This window comes from Papilio machaon, chromosome 5 (assembly GCF_912999745.1).
Source record: "Papilio machaon chromosome 5, ilPapMach1.1, whole genome shotgun sequence".
NCBI classification, from domain to species: domain Eukaryota; kingdom Metazoa; phylum Arthropoda; class Insecta; order Lepidoptera; family Papilionidae; genus Papilio; species Papilio machaon.
In genome coordinates, this window is record NC_059990.1 from 8,791,140 (window position 1) to 8,815,236 (window position 24,097).

General features: G+C 33.1%; 1 protein-coding gene across 1 annotated transcript; it reads left to right on the top strand.

The window, feature by feature from the left end:
- The first annotated feature begins 10,512 nt into the window (after positions 1 to 10,512).
- Positions 10,513 to 22,308, top strand: LOC106710605. Its single transcript, XM_014502698.2, has 7 exons — positions 10,513 to 10,808; positions 16,910 to 17,115; positions 17,409 to 17,562; positions 19,201 to 19,318; positions 21,215 to 21,381; positions 21,843 to 21,899; positions 22,156 to 22,308. Exons 1-7 carry the CDS (start codon positions 10,772 to 10,774, stop codon positions 22,227 to 22,229), a joined length of 813 nt encoding a protein of 270 aa, XP_014358184.2. The 5' UTR covers positions 10,513 to 10,771; the 3' UTR covers positions 22,230 to 22,308.
- Positions 22,309 to 24,097: the final 1,789 nt, after the last annotated feature.

Below are 24,097 nucleotides of genomic sequence, written 5' to 3' on the forward strand. Positions count from 1 at the left end.
CCCAGCAAGGGCCCCATTATCCTATAAATATTTAGTACAAAACTTGTCAAAAATAGCTACACAACCCAGCTTGCTATTAAGAAACGTTTTTAAATTCTAGATTCCGTCAAGTATCTTCAAATGACAACTAATAAAGGAAGGACAAGCTTTACTTAGAATTCAACAGAGTGAAACTAACAGGAGCGGTCACGCGACCTCATCCCATTCTAGTCCGGAGATACCGAGATATATTGCAAACAGTAGAATAGAAACAATACAACATATACTATCTGTACTCGTATGTTACATGCTATTGTATCGTATTGTTTAAGTCGATTGGATGGTACTTCAAACTAACTACCTCTAAATCTTTATCGATGCAGAACATTTCACAGTAGTCACAAAATTTATCTTATATTTGAGGTACTTAATAGTAATTTCTTTCAGTTTCATCGAGATATTGTCTTACTGTACGTTACCATTCGCGAAACATTTGTATAAAACATATAGTCATCACTCCTAGTTACTTTGAAAGACAGAGACAACACTATGTTTTCTTTAAAATGATTTTTACGTAAGCTAAAACTACGTGTAAGCAAATTTCAGGAGTAATAGTGGTAATTATCATCAGCTCACTAAACGTCTCCACCGAGGGGTTCGGAGCTTATCCTAACTTAGGGGTAACTATGCCATAGTCAACCACGCTGGCCAAATGCGGGTTGGTTGACTTCACACATATCTTTGAATTTCTTCTCAGATATGTACAGGTTGCATCACGATGTTTTCCTTCACCGTAAGAACGTCGGAAAAATTACCGAACAAGTGGTCACCGAATTAATAACATGTCAGGTCTGTGCTTATAATATTTTATGTACTGTAGAAAATGTTATATGAATTATCCATCTTATTATGTAAATATCAACTATGACGTCACGAAAACATCATAAAGAATAAGAAATAGATAGAACAAAAAGCCTTCGAGCAAAGCGCTGAGTTTAAAAGTGTCATAAATAACTCACAAACATAAAGGATGTGAGGAATTTTGGGTGGGCGTGGCTTCAGTCTGTCAGAGACAATTTTAATGCGTTACTTAGCATATAAATTATAATGACTTATCTCCCTGGAAATTTTGACAAAAAATTTGTCGAAAAAATCATGTTTTTAGACAATACTTGCCACCACTGCTACTAAATTGATGTCAATAAACAAAACAGAAAATAAGTCCCACAAGTGCTACGGTCTTATAGTTAGAATTTAAAGATTGTCTTAGAAGTAAAAAGTATGCCAAAACTGAAAAACATGTACGTAACAACACAAAGCAGCTTTATCTTCAAAAAGTTCACGGTCCCCTTACTAAATATCCAGTCGTTTAAGAAAACACGTCATATCTGAACCCGAAAAAAGCTTTCGTCCGACACTTTTTAGAGAAGTGTGGCGATTTCGTAAAGTTTAAGTGGCCATTAGCAAAGTTGTTTACAGCTGCCCCCGGCGCCTGGTTCGCTTCTCGGCACGTTAGCTCACTGCTCACTGCCCATATTTTACTTTACTTTCTAAAACTTTAGTTTTCGACTAAGAATATTAAGTCGTAGTATACTTAATAATTATGGTAAGTAACATTGTAACCACACAACTTCACCAACAGAATTTAAGTGTTCGAATTCTGCCAAATTTATCTACAATGTTACTAGTATCATTTTTCCTTTTCATGTAAATACGGCGTTGATTAAATTTGTGTCCCCTTTGTGAAAAGTAAACGTAGCCATTCAATATCTGGTTCCGACAAGAATATTAGCTGTACTGCGTAAGGCTTCCGAAGGTAATCGGTGTCGATTAGAAGAATATGATATCGGAAATCTGTCGCATCCGCGCCGTTTCCGCGACATGTGCTTAAATCATAATATAATATTAGGCCGCGTTCACAGTACGACGTTAAATTAAAAAGAAGAGTTTTCTTTTTTTTTTGTTTATTGTAAAAATATCAATAATAATAATTACTCATTGTTCACGACTATACCGTTACATGTTACGGAATAAAAAATCGTATTCTGAACTACTAGTCTCTCGGTGGCACAGAGGTTAAGCACTTGACATGCAGTCTTACAGGCCTTGGGTTCAAATCCCGTCATGTACCAATGTGTTTTTCGATTTATACAAAACATCGTGTATGCAGCCTGCACATATCTGCGAAGAAATTGAGATATGAGTGATGTCAACCAACCCGCATTGGGCCTGCGTGGTTAACTAATTTCTAGTCACCCCTCAGGGTAGACTCCGAGCCCGTCAATGAGGACGTATCGTGAGCTGATTATCATGATTCTAAACTACAGGTTGATGAAAAAAAAATATAGTGAACAATTAGCTAGAACATTTTAAATGATGTAAGTCTAGTGGCTTGTTAATTACAACGTGAATTATCAGTAACCAATAATTATTTCATTACAAAAAACTCTTAATTAATACTATTAATGAACTATTTTTACCTCATTGCAAAAAAATGTAATCTCATTGTAAAAGTTTGATTTTTCTCACGACTCGTAGCTATGTGGTGTTTATTGCGTCAAGGAAAGAGTGATTAAGTTAATAGTTATAAAAAATTGCGTGAAATAACTCAAATTACTTAGTAATAAATTTTCAGGTGAGCTCAAAATGTGTAGATTAATTTATAATTATTTTTGGTATTTCTATGACACATTCAAAATATTTTTGTCGTCGTAAAACTATACGTACAATTTAACTGTAACAAACATCACAAAAAATATTTTTAATGTGTATATTGTACGTAACAAAATCAAAAACAATTGAATATTTTAATATCTCAATTGTGAATACACTCTTACTTCAAGCACGTTTGACTTTTAATAAATCCATGAACCCTATATTTATAAATTCTGAAGCCGTAAAAAATTCAAGCATACGCCAGGTTTATAGCAGTATTACTTAAATTAATGTAAAATATTAGAATGAATCATTTTGTTAAATATATTAATAAATGACACATGATTTTTTACAATCAGTTGTCATTACTTCGTTGTAGTTAAAGAAAACCAGCAAAGGAGAATAAGTATGTTAAAGGAACTCGCATACTGTTCAGTAATATAAACAAATTATTTAATAACATAAGTAAAAATACAGAATTTACTCCAATGTTTGTTTTTTTCTTTCTGTCCAGTACTTTTCATATTTCAAAAAACGAACACAGAACTATTTAAAATAAAAATTTCACGTGCATGATATATTACTTGGAAAACTCAAGAAATAAAAACAACTTATGGTTTTGACATCAAGTTGCCAACAGAAAATAATTTATCGTACGAACTCGACACCAACTTTCCATTATTGCTTTTCAGCTGGAATTTTTGGTTCTTCATTTAAGAATTTTGACCAAAATATTTTCTGTTTTACATTATAAAGGTCGCTTTCTGGTTTAATGAAAACATGTTTACGGAAAGTCTTTTATCTACAAAACAAGGAATAATATTAATAAGAATAGTTAGCACTTATTTGCCGCACATATAAGACCACTGTATACCTTCAGGTTTAACTGCACATAATACTGAAGATATGTAGTGGCCTTTACAACAGTTTTTATAATCTAATATATAAAATTCTCGTGTCACAGTTTTCGTCACCGTACTCCTCCGAAACGGCTTGACCGATACTCATGAAATTTTTCATAACCCCCCCCATTTTTTTTTTAACTGCGCGCGAACGGAGTCGCGGGCGATAGCTAGTAATGAAGTAAAAATTCAAGTTACCAAAACTCCCATAAAATAAAACCAAAGTATGTTAAGTTAATTAGAATGATGGTGAGGTCGTACGTGACATTCCACAGTCTATTGTGAGTTTATGAATCAAAGTTTCAATCAGCGCTATGGACATCTGCAAATTGCAAGTTGGAAACTACCGTCCGCCGTGCCTGCAAATCTTGCAAGGTGCAACTTCATTCAGAATTCAGTCAGTGCGATGCCCTACGAACTTGTAACGTAGACTTTACGAAGTTGGACTTACTCAAAATTCTAATTTAGTTATGAGTTATTTAAATCTATATATATAAAAGAAAGTCGTGTTAGTTACACTATTTATAACTCAAGAACGACTGAATCGATTTGACTGAAAATTGGTGGACAGGTAGCTTAGAACCAGGAAACGGACATAGGATAATTTTTACCCCGTTTTCTATTTTTTATTCCGCGCGAACGGAGTCGCGGGTAAAAGCTAGTTTGAAATATATACTTTGTTGTGATTTTAGCAGAATTATTGAAATTTATGAGTCTTGCTTATATTATAAATTTTATGGATGGATGGATGGATGTTACAAAGTATCTCCGGAATGGTTTCATGGATCACGCTGAAATTTGGCATATATGTAGAACATAGTCCAGAAGAACATATAGGCTGTTAATTAAGTTTTTTTTTCTGTGCGGCCGGTGTCGCGAGCGACAGCTAGTTGAAAATGAAGAGAGATATTAGACATCTGCAAACCTTTCTCAGAATAATACTATGCGACGTTCAGTTCCATTCCAACTTACAACTAAATTCTACACGACAAAATGTTGCAAAGTTTTTTCTATACATGTACTTATTTTAATTTTCACTTTATAATACATTTATGTCGGGTATTATTCATACATTCAACAAGATACTATTAAATAATAAAAGTGTGTTCAAAAAGTGTTCAGAACGGGGTCACTTCGTACCGTTAAACGCGCGGGCAAAATCAATATTTTTGTGCTCGAAAGTAAGCAAGGCTTGCGAGCGGCCTTAATTGAGCTCGGCACTGTTAATACTGTACTGATAAAATATTTATACTATAATCCCCGTCAGTTTAGTGTGCTATTAGCTTCGAAACAAAATAGTGCTCAAATATATTTCACTTTATTTAATTACATCCTTTGTCACAAGATTCAAGACGTACCAATAAAATTACCTACACATTCTAAAATAGTATTAAACGCATTTAAATGACAAAAACACCTCTTTAAGGATTGTGGATTTTTTATAGCTGTATATAAATGCATTATTTTTATATAAAACTAGTGGAATTTCTTCTTCAGCGAAGAATAAAAGAGTAGCCTATAATATGCCTATTTGCATCGATTACCTTCACCTCAAGATAAGCCTTTCCGGAGATTACGCGGACTTGCAGACTGATAGACATACAGACGGACAGACATTTGTAGATCTTTTCTTCGATTGTACATATAAACACTCCATTTTTATTATATGTATATCTACGTATAGACTACGTCTTGCGCTTTAACTCTCTAGATTTCTTTATTGTTTATCTTTTCAGTACTGTACTATGATAACCTAACCTTTCCCTAATACCTATAATAAGGCTTAATAATAATAAGGCTAATTTTCAAAGAATTTCAGTCTCCGTAATTCCCGTAGTAATACTTTTAACTAATACGAAAAAAGAGATCTTAACCTTTACAAATCCATAAAGCTTAATATATTTTATTATAGGTTTACGTAAGAATTTTCATTATGTTAAGACTTAAAGAATCGTTCGTTCAGCACTAATGCTGTTTACCTGTGAGTCCTATTACAAACAACTGAACACGGACGACTAATGGCTGGGATGCGTCTTGCACTTCACTTGTTTAGTTAATTCTACCGTATCAAACTAATTAAAATCAATGTTAAAGAAATCTATTTCTGCTTTCCTAAGTTTTAAATTTAAACATTAGCAATGGTAGTATTGCCTTTTCGAATTACTTCACAAGAATATAAAGAAACTTTCACTGCATATTTTTTAACTATCCATCCATCCATCCATTTCAGGTTCGTAACGCCCACTGCTAGGCATAGGCTTCCCCCAAAGATCGCCACCATGATCGGTCCTGTGCAACCCGCATCCATGATACTCCCGCAACCTTGACCAGATCATCGGTCCATTTTAATCTTTATAGTGGCAGATAAGTTCCGTTTATGAAATATCCTTGTAACATAACTTCTTAAAACAATATGTAAAAGATGATTTTGGTCTCAGAAACCCACGGTTAATGAAAGTTTGAATTAAAAGAGTGTACATTCGTTCTTTAAAAATGTAGCTGAAACAAAAGCTATCCTAAAGTAATTTATTTACGGAATAACACATGTGAATTCGGGCGCGGCCATCAAAAAACAAATAAAATTGTACACTATGTTATTTGTTGGAAAACAAGCCATTTGTACGGGTCTTTCGCGTGCTCAAACCCGATATTACTCTACAATATGACGCTATTACAGTTCAATTGCATATTGCATCGCTGCACCGACTGACATGTCCGTTGATATGATAGCCTCTAATGGCAATTGGACTAAGTAAACGAATCATTTCATACATACGTAATACCGTCAAAGGTTGAAACAGAAAATAATTGCTTGATTTTGTTTGGATAAAATTAAATGTGATATTCCATAAGAGTATCGCATTGTATCGATCACCCTCTGAACGATGCATCAGGATTCATCAGCTAATATGGTCGGCAGCTAGTATGCTAATAAGATCGGAAATAAATGGTTCAAAATTATTTACATCGACAGTGTGTTATGTTATGTAATTACTCTTAACAGATATAGAATACGATTACTTTCTTCTTAGCTAAAAGACATATACAAACCATATTGTGAATGCGAGTAACAGGCTCATCCCATACGCTCAAACGATGAGTTAAAAAACAAAAAAAGCGGATCAACCCACCGCAGACTCAGGATTCTTATGGGGTTTTTAAAAAGTGTTCTAATATTTAGCACCTCAGTAATGGAACACTCTACGTTAGGTCACGTAAATATTGGAATTTGAAATTATATTAGAAGAATACATACAAAATTGAATACCAAAGAAATAATTTATATGTATCCTTAGCAATGTCAAACCTAAATTGCAATTCGTCTTATACACTTTATTATTTTAAAAGCAAATATTATTTTTTCAAGTGTATCTTAATATGGGTTTATATTCCATAATATTTCATAAGGTTAACAACTATGTAACAAAGAACAAAACTTCACCATTTAAAATTAAAATGAAACGTTCAGAATGACATTTGGATAAAGCCCGCATACAAGAGCAATCGCTTTACAAACAATGACGTCATGGGCATAGCTTATTGCTACCGCCTTATATTTTGCTGATAGTTGCAAAAATATTACAATAGTTCCATAAAATTGTGACATACATGTAATATATTTACTGCTTTACTCTGCTCTACTACGTTTTTTTTTTTTTTTTTTGGAAATGTGAGTAACAGCATAAATTTCCATGCATTATAAAAACTACTTAGATATTTCTTTCCTGCCTATCTTCTTTTCGTACTAATTCCCTCTTTTATTATAATAACTGTAAATGGCTATATTTTTCTTCAAAACAAAGGTCATATAAGTAAAAATTTATTATTTCTATCGCCAAAAATGCAAGTTTAATATAATTCTTGTATGATCCTAGTAATTTTAAATAACCTTTTCATCACAAGATATCGACAAATATAAGAAGATTTAGATAAAATCATCATCAGCTCACTATACGTCCCCACTCAGGGACTCGGAGCTTACCCCAAGTTAGGGGTGACTAGGTCATAGTCGACCACGCTGGCCAAGTGCGGGTTACTTCTCAGATATGTGCAGGTTGCATCACGATGTTTTCCTTCACCGTAAGAAGATAAAAGCTGTAGTTTAATATTAAGCATGATTTTAGCTTAGCAATATGTAACAAGAAAGTTAATACTCCAAAGTATGCTTAAGTAACTGCCTTTAACATATAGATGTGTTAACACGTTATGTTTGCTAAGCTGAAAGTTAAATGAGATAGATGTTACATGAATATTTGATTAAGATTCCTCCCTTTTGAAGAACATATCACTAAATACAATTTATAGTTTAAATATATTTTCTATTTGTTTTCCACAAACTAAATATTTGTTTAAAACATCTCATAATCTTCTCTAAAGTACTAGAAGCATCATGATAGTGTCCTATTCCTTGGGGTCAGCACAGTATGTGCTACTCTTCCATGCATTTCTATCAGCTGTCATATCTGAATTATTTCCATTCTTAGCCACAACTTCTGCATAAAAAATCGATACATATTGTCTAAAGATGCATCAAAAAACGTAGTATTTTGTGGGACCTTTATAAGGTTAAAAGAATCTTTGTTTACTAGAGTAATTGTAGCTGACGTAAACGTTTGAGTGCAGCGAACTTGAGCGCATAAAGAAAGCGTAACGAAACTCGACGTGTGCTTGTGTAATTAAATTCTTACCCAGTGAACATCACAACTTAAACGCAACTTCAGTACCGTTTCTCGGTTAAAGATTTTGATGATAAAAATGTTTTAATTTTTTTCAAGCTTTTAACTTAAGATAATATATATGGAAAAAATCACAAGCTTATGAAATATTTAACAGGATATTACTAAATCAAATATAAAATATAGGACACAACATTGTTGTTTTTTTTAATTCAAGAGAACGAGAAAAACAATTGTTAAACAGGCTTCAAAACAGTATAATCTCATCGATAGAAGTGACGTTCTAATTCAACTTTGATTTGTATTAACTTGGCTAGGCTTTAGAGGTGCAGATATGTTATTCTAATTTTATACAACCCTATCGAAAATAGTGTTGTCAGACTAGGTGACTAGGGGTGACAGGCAAAAGCCGTGACGGTCGGAAGTGCCGCCGGACGTCCGTGCCACTCAGCTGGAACATATCTAAATATACCATTCAGAGTACCGTATGGTTTGGGAGTATAAAGAAACTCCCAGCGACACAATCGATCGGAACTATAGAATTTAATTTAAGAGTAAAATGAGCCGTGTACATAGCTTGATATAAGGGATAAAATCGCTTAATTGTGTCGCAATAAATTTGTATATTGGAAAACAAATATCTCTCTAGTGTACCCATTGAGAACTAAACAGTCGAAGTATATAAAATACGAGCCTCTCTTGAAATGATAGGATTTTAAATCAACAGATTTCAAAACACGGGAAAGAATAGAATGGAATCATTAGCCGCCTTGTGTGATACAGATGTCTATAAAACAACTAAATAAAGTATATGCCCACAATGTTCCAAATAGTGTCTTTCAATTATGTTTTACTAGCTGTCGCCCGCGACTCCATCCACACGGAATTAAAAAAAAAACATAATAAGTAGCCTATGTGTTCTTCCAGCCTATTATCTACATCTGTGCCAAATTTCATCGATATACGTTGAGCCGTTCTGGTAATACCTTCAAACAAACATCCATCCATCCATCCATCGTTTGGATGGATGGATGGATTCGCATTTATAATATTAGTAAGATTAATTACAAATAAATTTACTTATATAGCTATTCAAGTTAATTCCAATAAAAGAAATAATGAAGGATAAAGAGCGAGCAAGTATGGAGTGATTCTCTTAGCAAGAAATGAATTGATTCAATAGGAGAGACGGCGTCGCACCGGACGCGGCGCCGACGCCGATAAATAATAATTAACTGCCCTAATTTTATTTATTGTCACCGACACCGACGACGAAGGCATTCGATTCTATTCTCGCTTTATTTGACTTTTATTTCTAAGTCTTACTCGGATTATTGCGATTTTCGAAGACAACAAACTGTTTAATGTAATCAATAAACTTAGAACAACGTGCTTGTTTTTTAAATCGTCGTTGTCGTTTAATTATTTATCACTAAGTTGACACCTCAGTGTAGATTTTGTTGTTTTTTTTAATTCTTTGAGTGTGTCTTTAAAGCGTTGTAAAAGTAGTTTATTCAGATTATCGTCTACAATTGATTGGTACAACTGTGCGTTTGCGAAATACCGCCAAAAGTAAATATATAAACTAAACAACACATCATATTATTATAAAATATTCACAACAGATCTTAGACCGATATTTATGACGTCACATCATTAGTAAGTCGGAACGTATGTAGTTGGTGAACGGAACCTCTGGCTTAGACGATATCTTCCGGAAGGAGCACGTATCGGCTTAATTCCGCCGCTTACTCTATGAATAACAATTGTACTGACTCATAATATATGGGACCATTGAATACGCGTTACTTAAGTCTTCAATAGAATTTAATAAGTGTAATAAATGGTGCTAACAAAATTAACAGATTTCGAAATCTTATCTGTATCCGTGGGGTTCCACTGGTGAAGCAAAATTTCGAAACGTTTTGTTATATGTACATATTTTTCAACGACTCAAAGAGAGATGATAACATGTGTTAGGCCGTGGGCCTTTTTCGTCTCCATGAAAATTTATAGGCTAAAATTTAATAAGATTTGATAAATCTGGTCTTCCAATATTTACTAAATTTGATCAAAATATCTTTTTAAAATTTATGAATTAAAAAAAACCTTTTTTTTTTTCAATTTATTTATTTGTTCCTCTTATAACATATTAAAAGTTAACAATAAGAAGTAATTTTAAAACGTAAACTCGAGTATTAGAATAAATTATTCAATAGCAACAATACAGTAAGTGCTTCCGATATGGTCTGCTTGCCACCGGACGCCAGTTGCTTCGGCGGTTAGTTACAAGTCCGGGTTCGAACCCCACACACGTTGGGGTCGGTTAGAACCATAGTTTGGATTTACGCGCCGCTAACTTAGTTTTAAGAGTTCTCTTTTATGAAACACACATTTTCACGTTGAAATTCCAAATACATAGTAAAGTTAAAGTTGAGTCGAGTAGTTGTGCATTTTTTCTCTCTCAAAGGACTTTTTACTTTGAGCCGAGTTGTTCTCTGTTTGAGGTGTTGACGTACTTGTGAACTACCGGATTATAAGACTTGTGAAGTTGTAAATATGTGGTGCTTGATGCATTTTATACTCGTTCTACAATGTAAGTACTTTTTTTGTTATTCATTCACGCTGAGTATTCACACATTTTTCACTGAATTCCAGGGAAGAAAAATCACAAACAGAATCCACTTCGATATTCGTAAAGTACAACTTTTTACCGTTGCCAAAGCTTTGACAAATTCCAATATGAGTACTGGCAGCTAAATGATGAAGAGCAAATTGTTTAAAACATCGACGTTTCGATAATTCGTTTTATACGCGCGTTGGGAACTATGATCTGCTTTGTTGTTCAAGTTCTATAGGAAAAGAGATTTAGGAGCTGCTATTTTATAGGTTACAAACCTACAAAAACATTTGTTTTTTAAATTAATAAATAATATGTATTCTGATCGAAATTACTACATGGACACGATTTGCCTCAAAATCCCTTCAGGATTGCTACCTTAAAATTTTGATACAATCTGAGTGTAAATTTAAGAGAAATAACATGATACCACGTAAGATTATCTACGATTACTTTCTGAATATTGCTCAAAATGTGTAAAAACAAATGCATGCGTTTTTAAAATTTATTATGACGTCATTTGAAATCATTGGTTACGATAATATAAATTCTAATGCACGAAGCGTGAAAAAATTCAACACAAAACTAAAATTAAGAAACCGACTATCTTATAAGAATTAATTTAACTGAAGAAGAAGAAAAAAATATAATGGAAAATTCATCTTTACAGAAATAAAAAAGCACACAATACGGTTAGCAAACCCTTTGAGTGAATCAATACAATAATAACAAATTGAGCGTTGCGATGTTGATGTACCAAAAAAATTGCTTATCCGAATCCTCCGCTGGGCGGGAAGCAATATAATCGAATTTCACATTCCGGACGCGTTTGAACTTGTGAACAGATCTAGTGTACGAAATTCCTTTTTAAATTATTATACTTATTTTTGCTACTATACAAAGTATGAAAGGCTACAAAAAAGAAGCACAAATAAACAACAAACATGATTACCAAATAATATTTTGACATTTCCAAACCAGTGCGACCTAAATACCTTCAAGAAGCGATCTTACCATCTACTTAAAGCCCGGAAACGAATCTACAGTTCCTCTGGTATTGTGGATATCCTCTGATGTTTTCCCGCAGCTCGATTGCCCCCTTCCCGTAAAAAAAATATGATAGTCGTGGAAATAGTACCTCGTGATAGCATGAGCATACCTTCTAAACGTTGACCCTTTTTGCCCATTGGTCTTGCTTGTCTATCGAATAGTGGTCGGATTATTTGATAAACATTGCCTTTCACAGTAATCTTATAATCAAAGTATATCACTATATTATAATCAATGAAATTAATAGAAAAAGTCAACATTTGTACATTACTTTTAGTTACAGAAACATCATATTTTTGATGTTACCGTAAATAACTATCAATTTTATCGGCAAATTGTAAAAGCTCAACTCAGATTACAGTGAAATTGATCCGCGCAGTAACCGATAGCAACACGGAAGCTGTTTATCATCTGATGTCGATATGTGAACACGTTATTGCCTGCATTAAAAACACTTTAGTCAATTTAAAATGTTTGACATTAACCACATCTTTTATCTTATACATATAAAAGAAAGTCGTGTTAGTTACACTATTTATAACTCAAGATCGGTCAAACTGATTTAGCTGAAAATTGATGGGGAGGTAGCTTAGAACTAGGAGACGGACATAGGAACTTTTTTATCTTGTGTGCATTTTTTTTATTTCGGCGCGGACGAAGTCGCGGGTAAAAGCTAGTTACATATATAGGTTGGTTCAAATCTTTATCACATTTACGAATAATTTTATGATTCACACTGCCTTATAAATGTAGTCTTTGGTTATTGGTTGTAGTAAGTAAAAGGGAATACAAAGGCATTGACAAGAAATACAAGAGACATCCTAAAAATTTTCTTACTGCTCAAATTTTAACTATATCATTTTCAAACAAAACTTTCAAACTTGTTTCAAACTTCATCTCATTGTATATTCATAAATGTCTCAATTCACCCGCAAATCAAAAGACCACTGAAAGAAAGCTTTTAAAGTCCTCACAACGTAGGATATCGTCGCTTCAACAGCCGCCCCACGTGTTATGCAAATCAAAGCGGATAAGTTTCTGAAAGTTCACACTCTTAAACTGGAAAAACTTAAAGGTGCAATGTACCTGTTTGAAAATGGACTAGGAAAAATTACTGGAACATAGATACAACTTCATGAGATTCGGATTAGAAAATATTTTATAATCTGACTGTTGTTAAGTTTGTACTGTAAAGACATAGAAATTTACAAAACATTTTTCAGTGTTTTCAAAATAAAAGTGAAATCCGTGAAAACAATAAAATTTACAAACCACAATATGATAAGTAACACAACATATTATCATACTAATATTATAAATGCGAATGTTTAGATGGATGGATGGATGTTTGTTTTTAGGTATCTCCGGAACGGCTAAACAGTTCTTAATGAAATTTGACACAGATGTAGAACATAGTCTGAAAGAACACATAGGCTAGTTATAAAGTTTTTTTTTTAATTCCGCGCGGACGGAGTGCCAGGCGATAGCTAGTTAAAAAAAACTTGAGAGGTGTCAAGGGACACCCGGATGGAACGAAGTTCTTTTCTATTAATTAGTGAAGGAACCAATGTTTATTCTATGAATAAAAAACTTAAGTCTTCAAAAGAAGTACATTTTATTTCTATGAATTTTCGTTATATATTGTCACGTTGTTGCCATGGTGAACTAGCGCTCATTCGTCGTTAACATACTTGCTATAGCAAAAAGTGTCGTGACAACTTTTCGTAAGAATTTTTTCCGTCTAGCCCCCTTTCACAACGCGCGATAAGGAACTTCGTTCCAATTATGAAATCAACCAAAGTTGATAAGTATAAAGGTTTTTTGTTCTCAGTTCACGACGGTATTCATAGTCACCCGAACAGTAAAGTTCTACATCGTTGAAAGCGGTGAATTTAAAAATTCAAAGGTAAAAGTGACATCGAGGGAACGCTGAGTCCTTATTAACATCAGCCGAGTCACTTTCAAGATCACTCAGTTTAGAAACTTTGAATTATTCTTTTGAAAATTCACACTGAAGAATTTCGCGCGGAACAAATCGTGGAAGTTAAACTTTAACAATGGGATTTGAGTTATTCTCTTTTAGGGTATATTAACCACCTTTATATCACAAAGAGACTGTTTAAATGAAAACGAACTATTCACTCATTTTTTCATAAAATACTCCAAAATACTTAAATTTAAATTAAAATGCTAAGTATGAATAATTTAGAACCGTGTAAAATTTTCTTCAGTAGGTTTTTTTGGCATTATATGAGCTGACGTATACATATTGTTGCATGCAAGTATTTTTGTGTAAGTTTACAAAAATTCACTACAATATGTTACAATTAAATGTAACAAGCGATATATAAGAATTGACAAAACACTAAATATAGGTTGCCTTTTACGATATTAGATAAGCATAGTTAAATACTGCGAACAATGAGTTTTTAAACAAAAGAATCTAATACCCGATACTATTTTAAAAACTCGTTATAAAGGGCCTTGTTCATAGCACGCGACCAAGACGTGTGTTTACGCTCTGATGCATCAAAGACGCGGGTACAAAGGTGATTTTTTGCTGCGGTTTTTTGTTTTTTATTTCACATAAAGAACAGGATACTCGCTCTTCTGAGCAGGCGCCTTCACTTATCTGAAAATTACGTGCGCTCGCGCCATTTGTGGTGTTCTAATTATGTGTAGAATATTAAATTTCATGCGATAAATGCTTTTAATATTTGTTTACTATCTTGTTAAGCTTTGTTTTACATTTTAGGTACGAAAAAGCTATTAGAAATTGTTTTCAGGCATAATACTTTTTTATGTTTTTTTGAAAGATTTTTGAAATTAATTAAAAAAATATTTAATAGATATGTCCTGCAATGCGATTATTAAAGGAGATTTAAATACATCCTAAGCAAATGTGACTTGATTTAAATGTCTAAGCAACAGTCAATCGTACATTTTAAAAAGTCGATGTTAAGAATACATTCTTAGCATATTTTTAAAGTTTGAGATACATTCATTTAAAAAAAAAAACAACAAAGCCAATATGGCGGACACAGGTGCAATATTGTATCTCATTATCAACGGTTTGCCAGTTAAGTGGAACGTTGCGCACGCGTCTGCCCGTCACGCTCGATGACGCTGATATGTGTATCTTAAGTTCTCGTCTCGCTCTCACTCCATACAAGTAATTGGCCGTCTTGCTCTACCAAAAATACTCTACTTGTTTCGATATACAGCTATTTTATCAGAATTCGTCTAGTCTTCAATTCAATATTTTACGTTAATAAAAAGTTGTTGACTTTAATTTTGAACTCATTATTTTTAAAGTACCGTTTTACCGTTACATAATATAATTTACTTTCATGTAAATTGTAGCACTTAAATATAATCGTGGCCACTCAGTGACAAAAATTCGTAAAGACAAAGGCTTTGATCTATTTTTCTGCTTTCTTTGTTAAGGTATTATATTTTGGTAGTTATAGACCATATAAATATAACATTCAACATGAGGGAAAGACAATTAATTGCATAATTCTAGCAAGTAACGCACGAGTCGCGGCAGACAACGGTTGACTGCCCACCCTTTATATCCTGACATGCGTTATATTAAAATATTCCTCGATAAAAACACCATGTTTTTATTGCCGTCAATAACAAAAAGCTGATGTATATCCTGTTTAATATTAATTTGTTTTTCTCATTTTAATTTAATACATAACTTCATTGTTCTAGTTTTATCACAATTTTTTTCTCGGCCTCCCAACAAAATGTTATATGTCCTATTTCCAATCAATATCCACGAAAGGTCTAATAATCATAACCTACAGGTGTTCTACTTTTAGCTTAATTTTAGCTAAAATTGCGGACTAAACGTAGTCCTACTTCAGTTGATTTAAGTCCTTCAAAAATGTCTTATTATATAGGATTAGTCACATGTATATAGGCCTTTAGCTTATAAAATATCTTCTAGGGCCATAAATCACAGACACCATATACTCGCTTGTTGCAAATTGTAGGCGAAACAGAGCGGTGGCATCTGATTACGGAAAGTCTGCCGCGAATGTACTGCGTTGAAGCCGACTCCGGATATTAACCGAGTTACAACAGCGTGACGATGTGAACGACTGCAACTTACGTGCTTGTTTCATATTGTACCCCACTGGAATACACATTTCCTTTTTCCCAGCTGTTGTACTCTTTTTATTTATCATTTTTCTTTTGAATTATACTTTTGGGAAACCGTATTGAATGCTAACTTACAGCTAACACTTACAGACGTTATTTACTCAAGCAGTACCTAAGTTTCACGTCTTAATGCGTTTTCATTCAAAAATAAAATGCTTATTAAAAACATGAGTGAACATCTAATTATAAAATTTTATTTGGATTTTTGATCCCGAGCCAGTTTAGACGTGTGTACCATTAAAAGCTTTGGTCGGCATCTTGTTTAACCTAGTGGCTAAAACTCGTTAAAACGCAAACACAAAACAATTCCGAAATCCAATTAATCGGTGAGGAGATAACGAAGCTTTCTATAAAATTTCATTCTACCCTGCAGCATTGAAATACAAGAAAATAATGCAAGACGATATTCTAAAATGGAATGGATTTCAAAGGAGTTCGCAGTTGATAGAAAACCGCGAAACAATATTCGAGCTGGCTCATCCGATAATAACGAGGCTTCCGAGCGAGCGCGCGCCTAATGTGCCTGCAGGTTATCCACCTTCAATTTCTCGGTGGATTATTTCTTACAAAAATGAAAATATGCACGATGTAAATTTAGTTTATGTTTCAATTATTTTAGTATATAGGCTTTTTAATAGATTTGTTAAATAATTAAATAGATATGTTAATACTCCGAATTAACAAAAGAAATTTGACGGACAATCAAATATTTTTAAAGTGGAAAGTCAAAACACATCTATTGTGATGATATTATACTTAAGCACTTACAGGCGGAGTAAATTAGAAGTAGAACTAAGCTTAAGTTACATTAGAGATAATGTGGGTTTTCACCATTTCGTTTTTTTATTACACAGGTGTTCATTCGGTACGCATCATCAACATACGAGTACCAGAAGTCATTCAATATGGTACGAGGGACGCGGTGACGCTTGACTGTGACTACGTGACCAAAAACGTCACGGGCCTGGTGGTGAAATGGTTCTACAACGACCGCTCACAGCCTGTCTACCAATGGATACCGCCACAGAAGCCTCAAGCGTTGGGATTATTGAAGAATAAGGTATGGCCTTTTTATGTCATTTGTAATCAGAATCATTATCAAGATCAGTCGAACCATTAGCAAACATGCTCGTTAGTAGACCAATTAATTATGTAGTCCTCCTATTGCATCATCCAACCTCATAAATATATCCTGTTTCCAAAGGGAAATGCTTTAACTAAAAGCAGAGCGCTTCATAATGTTTCTTTTTATGATGGTTATCTTCAGACACGAAGACCAAGCGCCATCATGTGGTTCTACTAGAAAAATGTTAGTGACCACTTTAGCCATAAAATATTTTCTTATGGTTCTAGTTGGACTTGACCTATAAAGTGTCACAAAATCCGTACATGCAGCACCGAGCTCTAAGGATCCTGCAGCCCGGCACCGAGCTCACTGGAAACTATACTTGTGTGGTGTCTACGTTCCTTGCCGAAGATGAGAAGACACGACCCATGACTATTTTTGGTAAATATAACAAATGGTAACAAAAAATAAAAGACCAAACAAGTCATTGCTTTCAAAACCCATTTGTAGTAAGATCAGTACTGTAATTTAATAAGTAGTTTTATGTTTATTCCGGGCTTATATGGAAATTGATGCCTCATTTTAAAGGTCCATATAAGATGCGGTAATATAAATTTTCTTTAAAATGATTCAACCCTGCATCAGTTGTGGTAAAACAAATAATTAATTTAACAAATTGTTCTTCTAAGAACCTGAATTTAAAGAGAAAACCACTCGAATTCAATTACGAACAACAAACACACAAATTCTATTGCCGGCAAGAGATATGCGTTTTGTGATTTGAGACAAAGCGGAAATTACATAGCGCTTGTTTAGTACCGGTGTAGCGGGGGCACGTTGTTTGGTTGTACCTGAACGGATGTAGGGGCTGACTATAGCCTGCTACATTACAAGCTTTAACAGGGGTGATTTGTATATTTCAATATTTATTTCCTTGTAGTATATCTACTGATTTTTGTACTTTAATTTTGCTAGCAAATTCTTCATTATTAGAGACTATGACAAACGATCCTGTTGAATGAATGATTCGATTGAACGGGTGAGGTGTTCTAAAATTGATCGCGGAAGAATTTCTTCTGATTTCAGACGGGAAAAATTAAAACCGAGATTCAGAAATTTGTGCTTAGTATTAGAAACCCATCAGATTAAAACAATACAAATATTTCTACTACTACCCCTACTCATGAAGACATACATTACCATCATCAACAATTTAAACGATTAGAAAAACAATAAATTCATTAATTACGTTTTTAAATTGACTATTATTAGCGCTGCTCTATGTATTTCGAAATACTAATTCGAATTGTACAACACGTACTTCTATAGATTAATAAAACGGATAAACAAATACAAACGGAACAGTGGAACATCAGGCGAGGGGGATGGGGGGAGGGAACAGATACTAATGGAATACAAATTACCGTTTTGCTTACATGAAATCAGTCAATACACGATACGATCTTATCTGTAGTCGAAAATTATATATGGGAAACTATTAAACTTTGGAAGTTAATTTAGTTTTAATATAGTAAAGGCAATAACATTATTTACACTAGTCTTTGTTTTTATCTGTTTAATGTTGTTTTGATCAAAGGCACATGACTTATGAGCTTACTTTTTTTTATTTAAAAATTTATCATTTCTCATAGAATAGAAACAGTTTTACACAAAATGTGTTGAAACTAAAGAAGAATTATTTATTTAGACTAACTTTTAAGGTCAATTACTTCACGTCGTATTCGTGATATGAAACTATTGGAGAGCACCAGAAGCATTCCAAGTCGAAGTAATAATCATTAAATTTGATGTCGCCTGTGTACATAGTGGATGGTTTGATACATTTTCTCTTTATTAATTACTACTTTTGATGGTCTCATCAAAAAGAATTTTTTGATATTCTAGAATTTTACGATCGAAAAATGTTGACGTTTCTACAGAATTTCTCCTAAAATTTTCGATTTTAATACATTGCTAATATATTCCATCAGGCGTTTTGCTAAATTAAAAAATTACAATTCATAAACATTACAAATTATAGAGAACAATAGTTCCAATAATTTATTGTATTTGTTTCAGTTCCCGAAACGAGGTTCGATATGATACAAGATCGGTTACAAGACGGCTACTTGAATATTATTTGTTCCGTTGAAGGCGTTTTTCCCAAGCCAGAGTTAGTCATCTTAGTCGGAAACAGGTAATTTTCTTAAATATTATTCACTAAATATTCTTTCAGTAAAAAACTTAATAAAACGGTTCCTATTAAATTTTTAAGAGAATTAAATTCACTTTAACCTAATTTGTTCCTGTATGCACTACCGACACGACATTTGCATTCTTTTGTGTCCAGCGTATTCGCACTATGATTTTTCTTGCTGAGATTTTCGTTTTTTAACAACTAGCTAACAAAGTTCCGTAATATTGCATGGCCGAAATACTACTTTAAACAAGTGAAGATTAGACAAAACTATAAATAAGATATAAGACATTCTCCTTATCAATTTTTTTTTATTTTTTTCTTTACGGTCCAAATCAACCTTCAAGATTCGGATTAATACATTTTATTTATACGGGAATTAAGCTATACACATGGTATGAAAGCCCTTACCAATTAACATGGCTAGTGAACTTGTGGAGTAGGCTTTGTACTTGTACTTATGTATATAAATACCTATGTATCTACGTATGTGTCAAGCGTACGACATAGCATCTAAGTCGTTTAACGTTCCTCCCAACCATGAAATCCGTCACGTCACACGTCATGCACGGCCTGATAAATTTCGTTTGCTACACAACAACATAAACATATGTGTACGTGTATATTATATTCAGGATTAATTGATATCACAATAACATTCGGAGGCAAACATTCTATAAGATTTAATTTAGTACAAGAAATAATAACATTACAACAGCGATATTATAGGTAAAAGTACACAAAAATAAAGGAAACTTCATATGGATTATAGAAGTGAGAATGTTGTGTTAGACCATTCCAAATTGAAATATAAAACAAGTTTTTTTTTAATTACTTATAATATTCCGATTAAATAGAGGTAAGAATAAGATAAACGGACAAGTCTCATCTTGAGTTTCTGAGACGAAAATCTCCGTTTCAAATAAACTACATCAATATTTTAGTTTTCTAGAATAATCATCTTGCGATCGTCACTTTAAAAGAACTCACTTCTACAGTTGACAGACTGAATTAATCTTGTGTGCTTTTATTGGGAATCAATGTATATACAAGCCAAAAAGGAACTAGAATATCTTTGTCCTACATGTGAATTAGGAAGTAACATACGTTGTTTTATACAATGTTTTTATGATGCGTGATGAAAATCCTATTGGAAAATTAGTACAAGAATAAATATTCGACTCTGTAATGGTACGAAAAAGAAATTTGAATCAGAGTAACTCTTACTATCAGACACAAATAAAATCAGTGCCGTGGATGTTTAAACTTGCCAAAGTTTTGTAATTCCGATCAGCGAGGAAAGTTTCCTAACAATTTAAACAATGTTGAGTATACAGTAAAGTAAAAGAACTAACGAATTAGTTACCGTACCGTGAATTTAGTTTTACACATGAGGGTCGGAAAATAATTCAATTTGATAAAAAAGAGGATACATATTCAACAGTGGTAGATCCCGCAACAACAATATTTGTTGGGTGCACGAATTGGCCGGGTCGACCGGTGAAATACCACGACCACACAGAAGACAGGCGTGAAGTGGAAGCAATTCCGCGTTTCTTCTGATGAGTGTGGTACCGGAGGCCTAATTTTTGTCCTCTTTCCCTTCCCATCCTTTCCTATAAAGGAGTGTGGATTTGGCGGAAGATGGGACGCATAGGAAGGAGAAATATCCTCTTTTTGTGCGTCCCCTTCTCCGTTAATTAAAGGTAGGCAACGCATCTGCGTTTGCGGATGTCTATGGGCAACGGTCGCCTCTCAATTGCGGCGAATCCAGGTGGCCGTTTGCTCGTTTGCCACCTTGCGATATAAAAAAGGTCCAAATATACGTCCATAATATGATCATCTTCTTAGTGATAATCTAAGTAAGACATTTTAAATGGTTGTTTATGTTTCCAGACCTCTGAACGCGAAATCTTCTATCAAAAACTTCGAGGGTCGTTACACAGCGCTAACCAGCGCAGTCGTAAGCGTCGACTCTTTGCCTCCAACAGTTGAAATCCTGTGCGATATGCAAGTCCCCCTCGCGAATTACTTCAGCAGAAAAAGGGACATATTTTATAGAGGTTAGTTAGCGTTTTAGTTTTAATTTATAGTTAGTCATAAATGTTAGTGTAACATGTTGTGTCTAAACGAATAAATGATGACACCTAAAAGTTAGGTCGCATGGTTTGTTACATAAAACGTTTCCCTAGAGTTTGGACTCTGTATAGTGTTTATTTATGTTTCTAACATTTTAAACATTCAGATATGTTTCTAATTTTCCAACTTATTATAAATTACTTAAAAAGCGAAGCGAGCGTATTACCATCTCAAAGACCGACAACGCATCTGCGATTCCTCCTATATTGCAGATGTCCATGGGCGTCGATGAACACCTTGATATTCCCACAGCACGTTTGCCCCTTCTCTTATAAAAAAGTTAGTTATTAAAAAAACTTAATTGAATAATTTCCTTCTATGTTTAAATATTATCTTGGGATAGAATTACTTACGTATGTTTTAATAATGATTTACTTTCTTCCAGATCCACCATTAACTTCGCCAGAGTCAACTAATTATTTACAAACATCACCCGATGCAGGTATACTTATTTATATTACCCTTGTAATAAGTTTTAGTACATAATTATGTAAATAGTATGAAATAAAAAAGTGTTCATGTCTTAAATTTTTTATCTTATTTACACTGGAATTTATATTAATTTGGAGCTTATTTTTTAATTTGATTTCATCCAGCTTTATTGTTGACTAAATATAGAATGAACAAGAATGGATAAGATGGTTGAGACTGAGAAAAATATTCTGCAAAATAAATTATTTCTATTTTCTTTTTTGCAGGTTACTCCATGGAATCGATGCCCAGTCTAGTATTTGTATCAATTGTAATGTTTTATATTTTACAAAGTAGGTGAAAATACCCTGACTATTGAAATGTTTTAAATTAATCTTAATACAATTATGTATATGAGAGTTTGACGAAGTTATTCTTTGCAACACTAGGGAGGGGAGATAGTTATAATGTAAAAACTAAAAATGTCACTGCTCAAAATCGTGATTAAGTAATATAAATTAATTTATATCATAATTTTTACAATTAAGTTTGTTAAATAAAATATACAATTTTTTTATTGTATTCTAGACATAGTTTTATCTAGTCTTAAAAATAATGAATTTTAATAAATAATTTATAATCTAAAGAAGCATTTTTTTGTAAAGATAAACTAACAGGATTATAACAGTAACAGTACAGTATTATAAAGTACGTAAGAATAATAATACTATTCGATTAATGTTTGAGAAAAAATTTAAAAATAGAATGAGACTAGTTGACGCACGCGACTCCGTCCGTGCGGAATTAAAAAAAACATGAGTAGCCTATGTGTTCTTCCAGACTATGATCTACATGTGTGCCAAATTTCATCGAAATCCGTAAAGATCGACTTTCAAGTATCCATCCATACATCCATCTATCAATCCAAAAATTCGCATTTATAATATTAGTAAGATAGTAAGAAGTAAGATTATGTTATACACTATAATGCCTTTTAAAAGTATTGTTGCGTAAAAGATTTTTTTAGAGTAACCTATATTAATTCTATAGATGAGTTTAGGACGAAAGTCGTTTTGTTGGAAGATTAAGATTTGTACCGCACATAGATTTCCCATGAGACACGTATTTTACATTAAGCGAGGCCGCTGGGACATTATATGACCCGCAGGAAGTTAATACAAATTTGGAAGGCTTAGAACTTTTTCCCAGAAAATACTTTGACTTTTATATCAAGGCTTTTAATTTTATTTGTCACTCGAATCACAGAATGTTAGCTGTGGATATTTTAGTCCAATTTCTAAATTAAAAATGATCGTTCAGATCTTTAAAAAAAACTGACAAAATATTAAAATATAATACCTTAATGATAAACTGAAAATATACACTTTTATCCATAACTGAAACGATAGATAAAAAATAATAATTTACATCTATCTTCTCAAAAAAAACATTTTTAAGTTAACATTATGTTTTTTTATAATTAAAAAGTTTGATTGTCATTTGTCACTACAAGAATAACTATAATTACCATAATATTTGCCTTATCAAAATCCATAAATTATTAAACGAGTATTGATACTTTACATATGCCTATTAATTAAGTAGTTTGTACTTAGGTACGTATAACGTTTGTGGAAGCGTTTCTCTGTAGCGTCTAGTGAAGCACTAAATCAAACTAAATTGAGATACATGACCTCGTCTCATAAACTCCCGCATAAAGTTACCATCCGGGATAAATGTTGACTGTATTCAATGTTGATATGTTTATTATATACAAGTTAAATTATATCAAATTGTGTTTAAAACTGTCTTATCGTTGATACAATCTGTGGAAGTGACAACTCTAATTTTTATGCCTTCACGTTCACGCTAGTGTTTTGAGAGAAATCACTACGTTTTGAGAAAACTTTACAATATATTTCTTAGGTACAAGCTTCATGTCTTTGACTTTGTGTTATTTTCAGAGAAACCCTTTCGTTTAAGCTTAATTAAGTGTTTGCTATGTAAACGTATTAACATTTAAGCTTGATTTTCATAGGCCTCTATCACACTGTCGTCAAAGATATACGGAAACGGGAACAAAAAAAAACTATATGCAAATTTAAAATGTTTTATTGTAAGTGTAGTGGATGCTTTTCACTTATTAAACGAAACGAACACGAAACCGCTTTGCCTTGGATTCGAAAGTTCGTACATGTTGACAGGCTACGGTAAGTTTTCTTTCAATTA

Coding starts and splice junctions, on each gene's coding strand:
- LOC106710605 (XM_014502698.2), top strand. CDS start 10,772: ATGTGGTGCTTGATGCATTTTATACTCGTTCTACAAT. Junction 19,319..21,214: donor GTCATCTTAGTCGGAAACAG/GTAATTTTCTTA, acceptor TTATGTTTCCAG/ACCTCTGAACGCGAAATCTT. Junction 21,382..21,842: donor AAGGGACATATTTTATAGAG/GTTAGTTAGCGT, acceptor ACTTTCTTCCAG/ATCCACCATTAACTTCGCCA.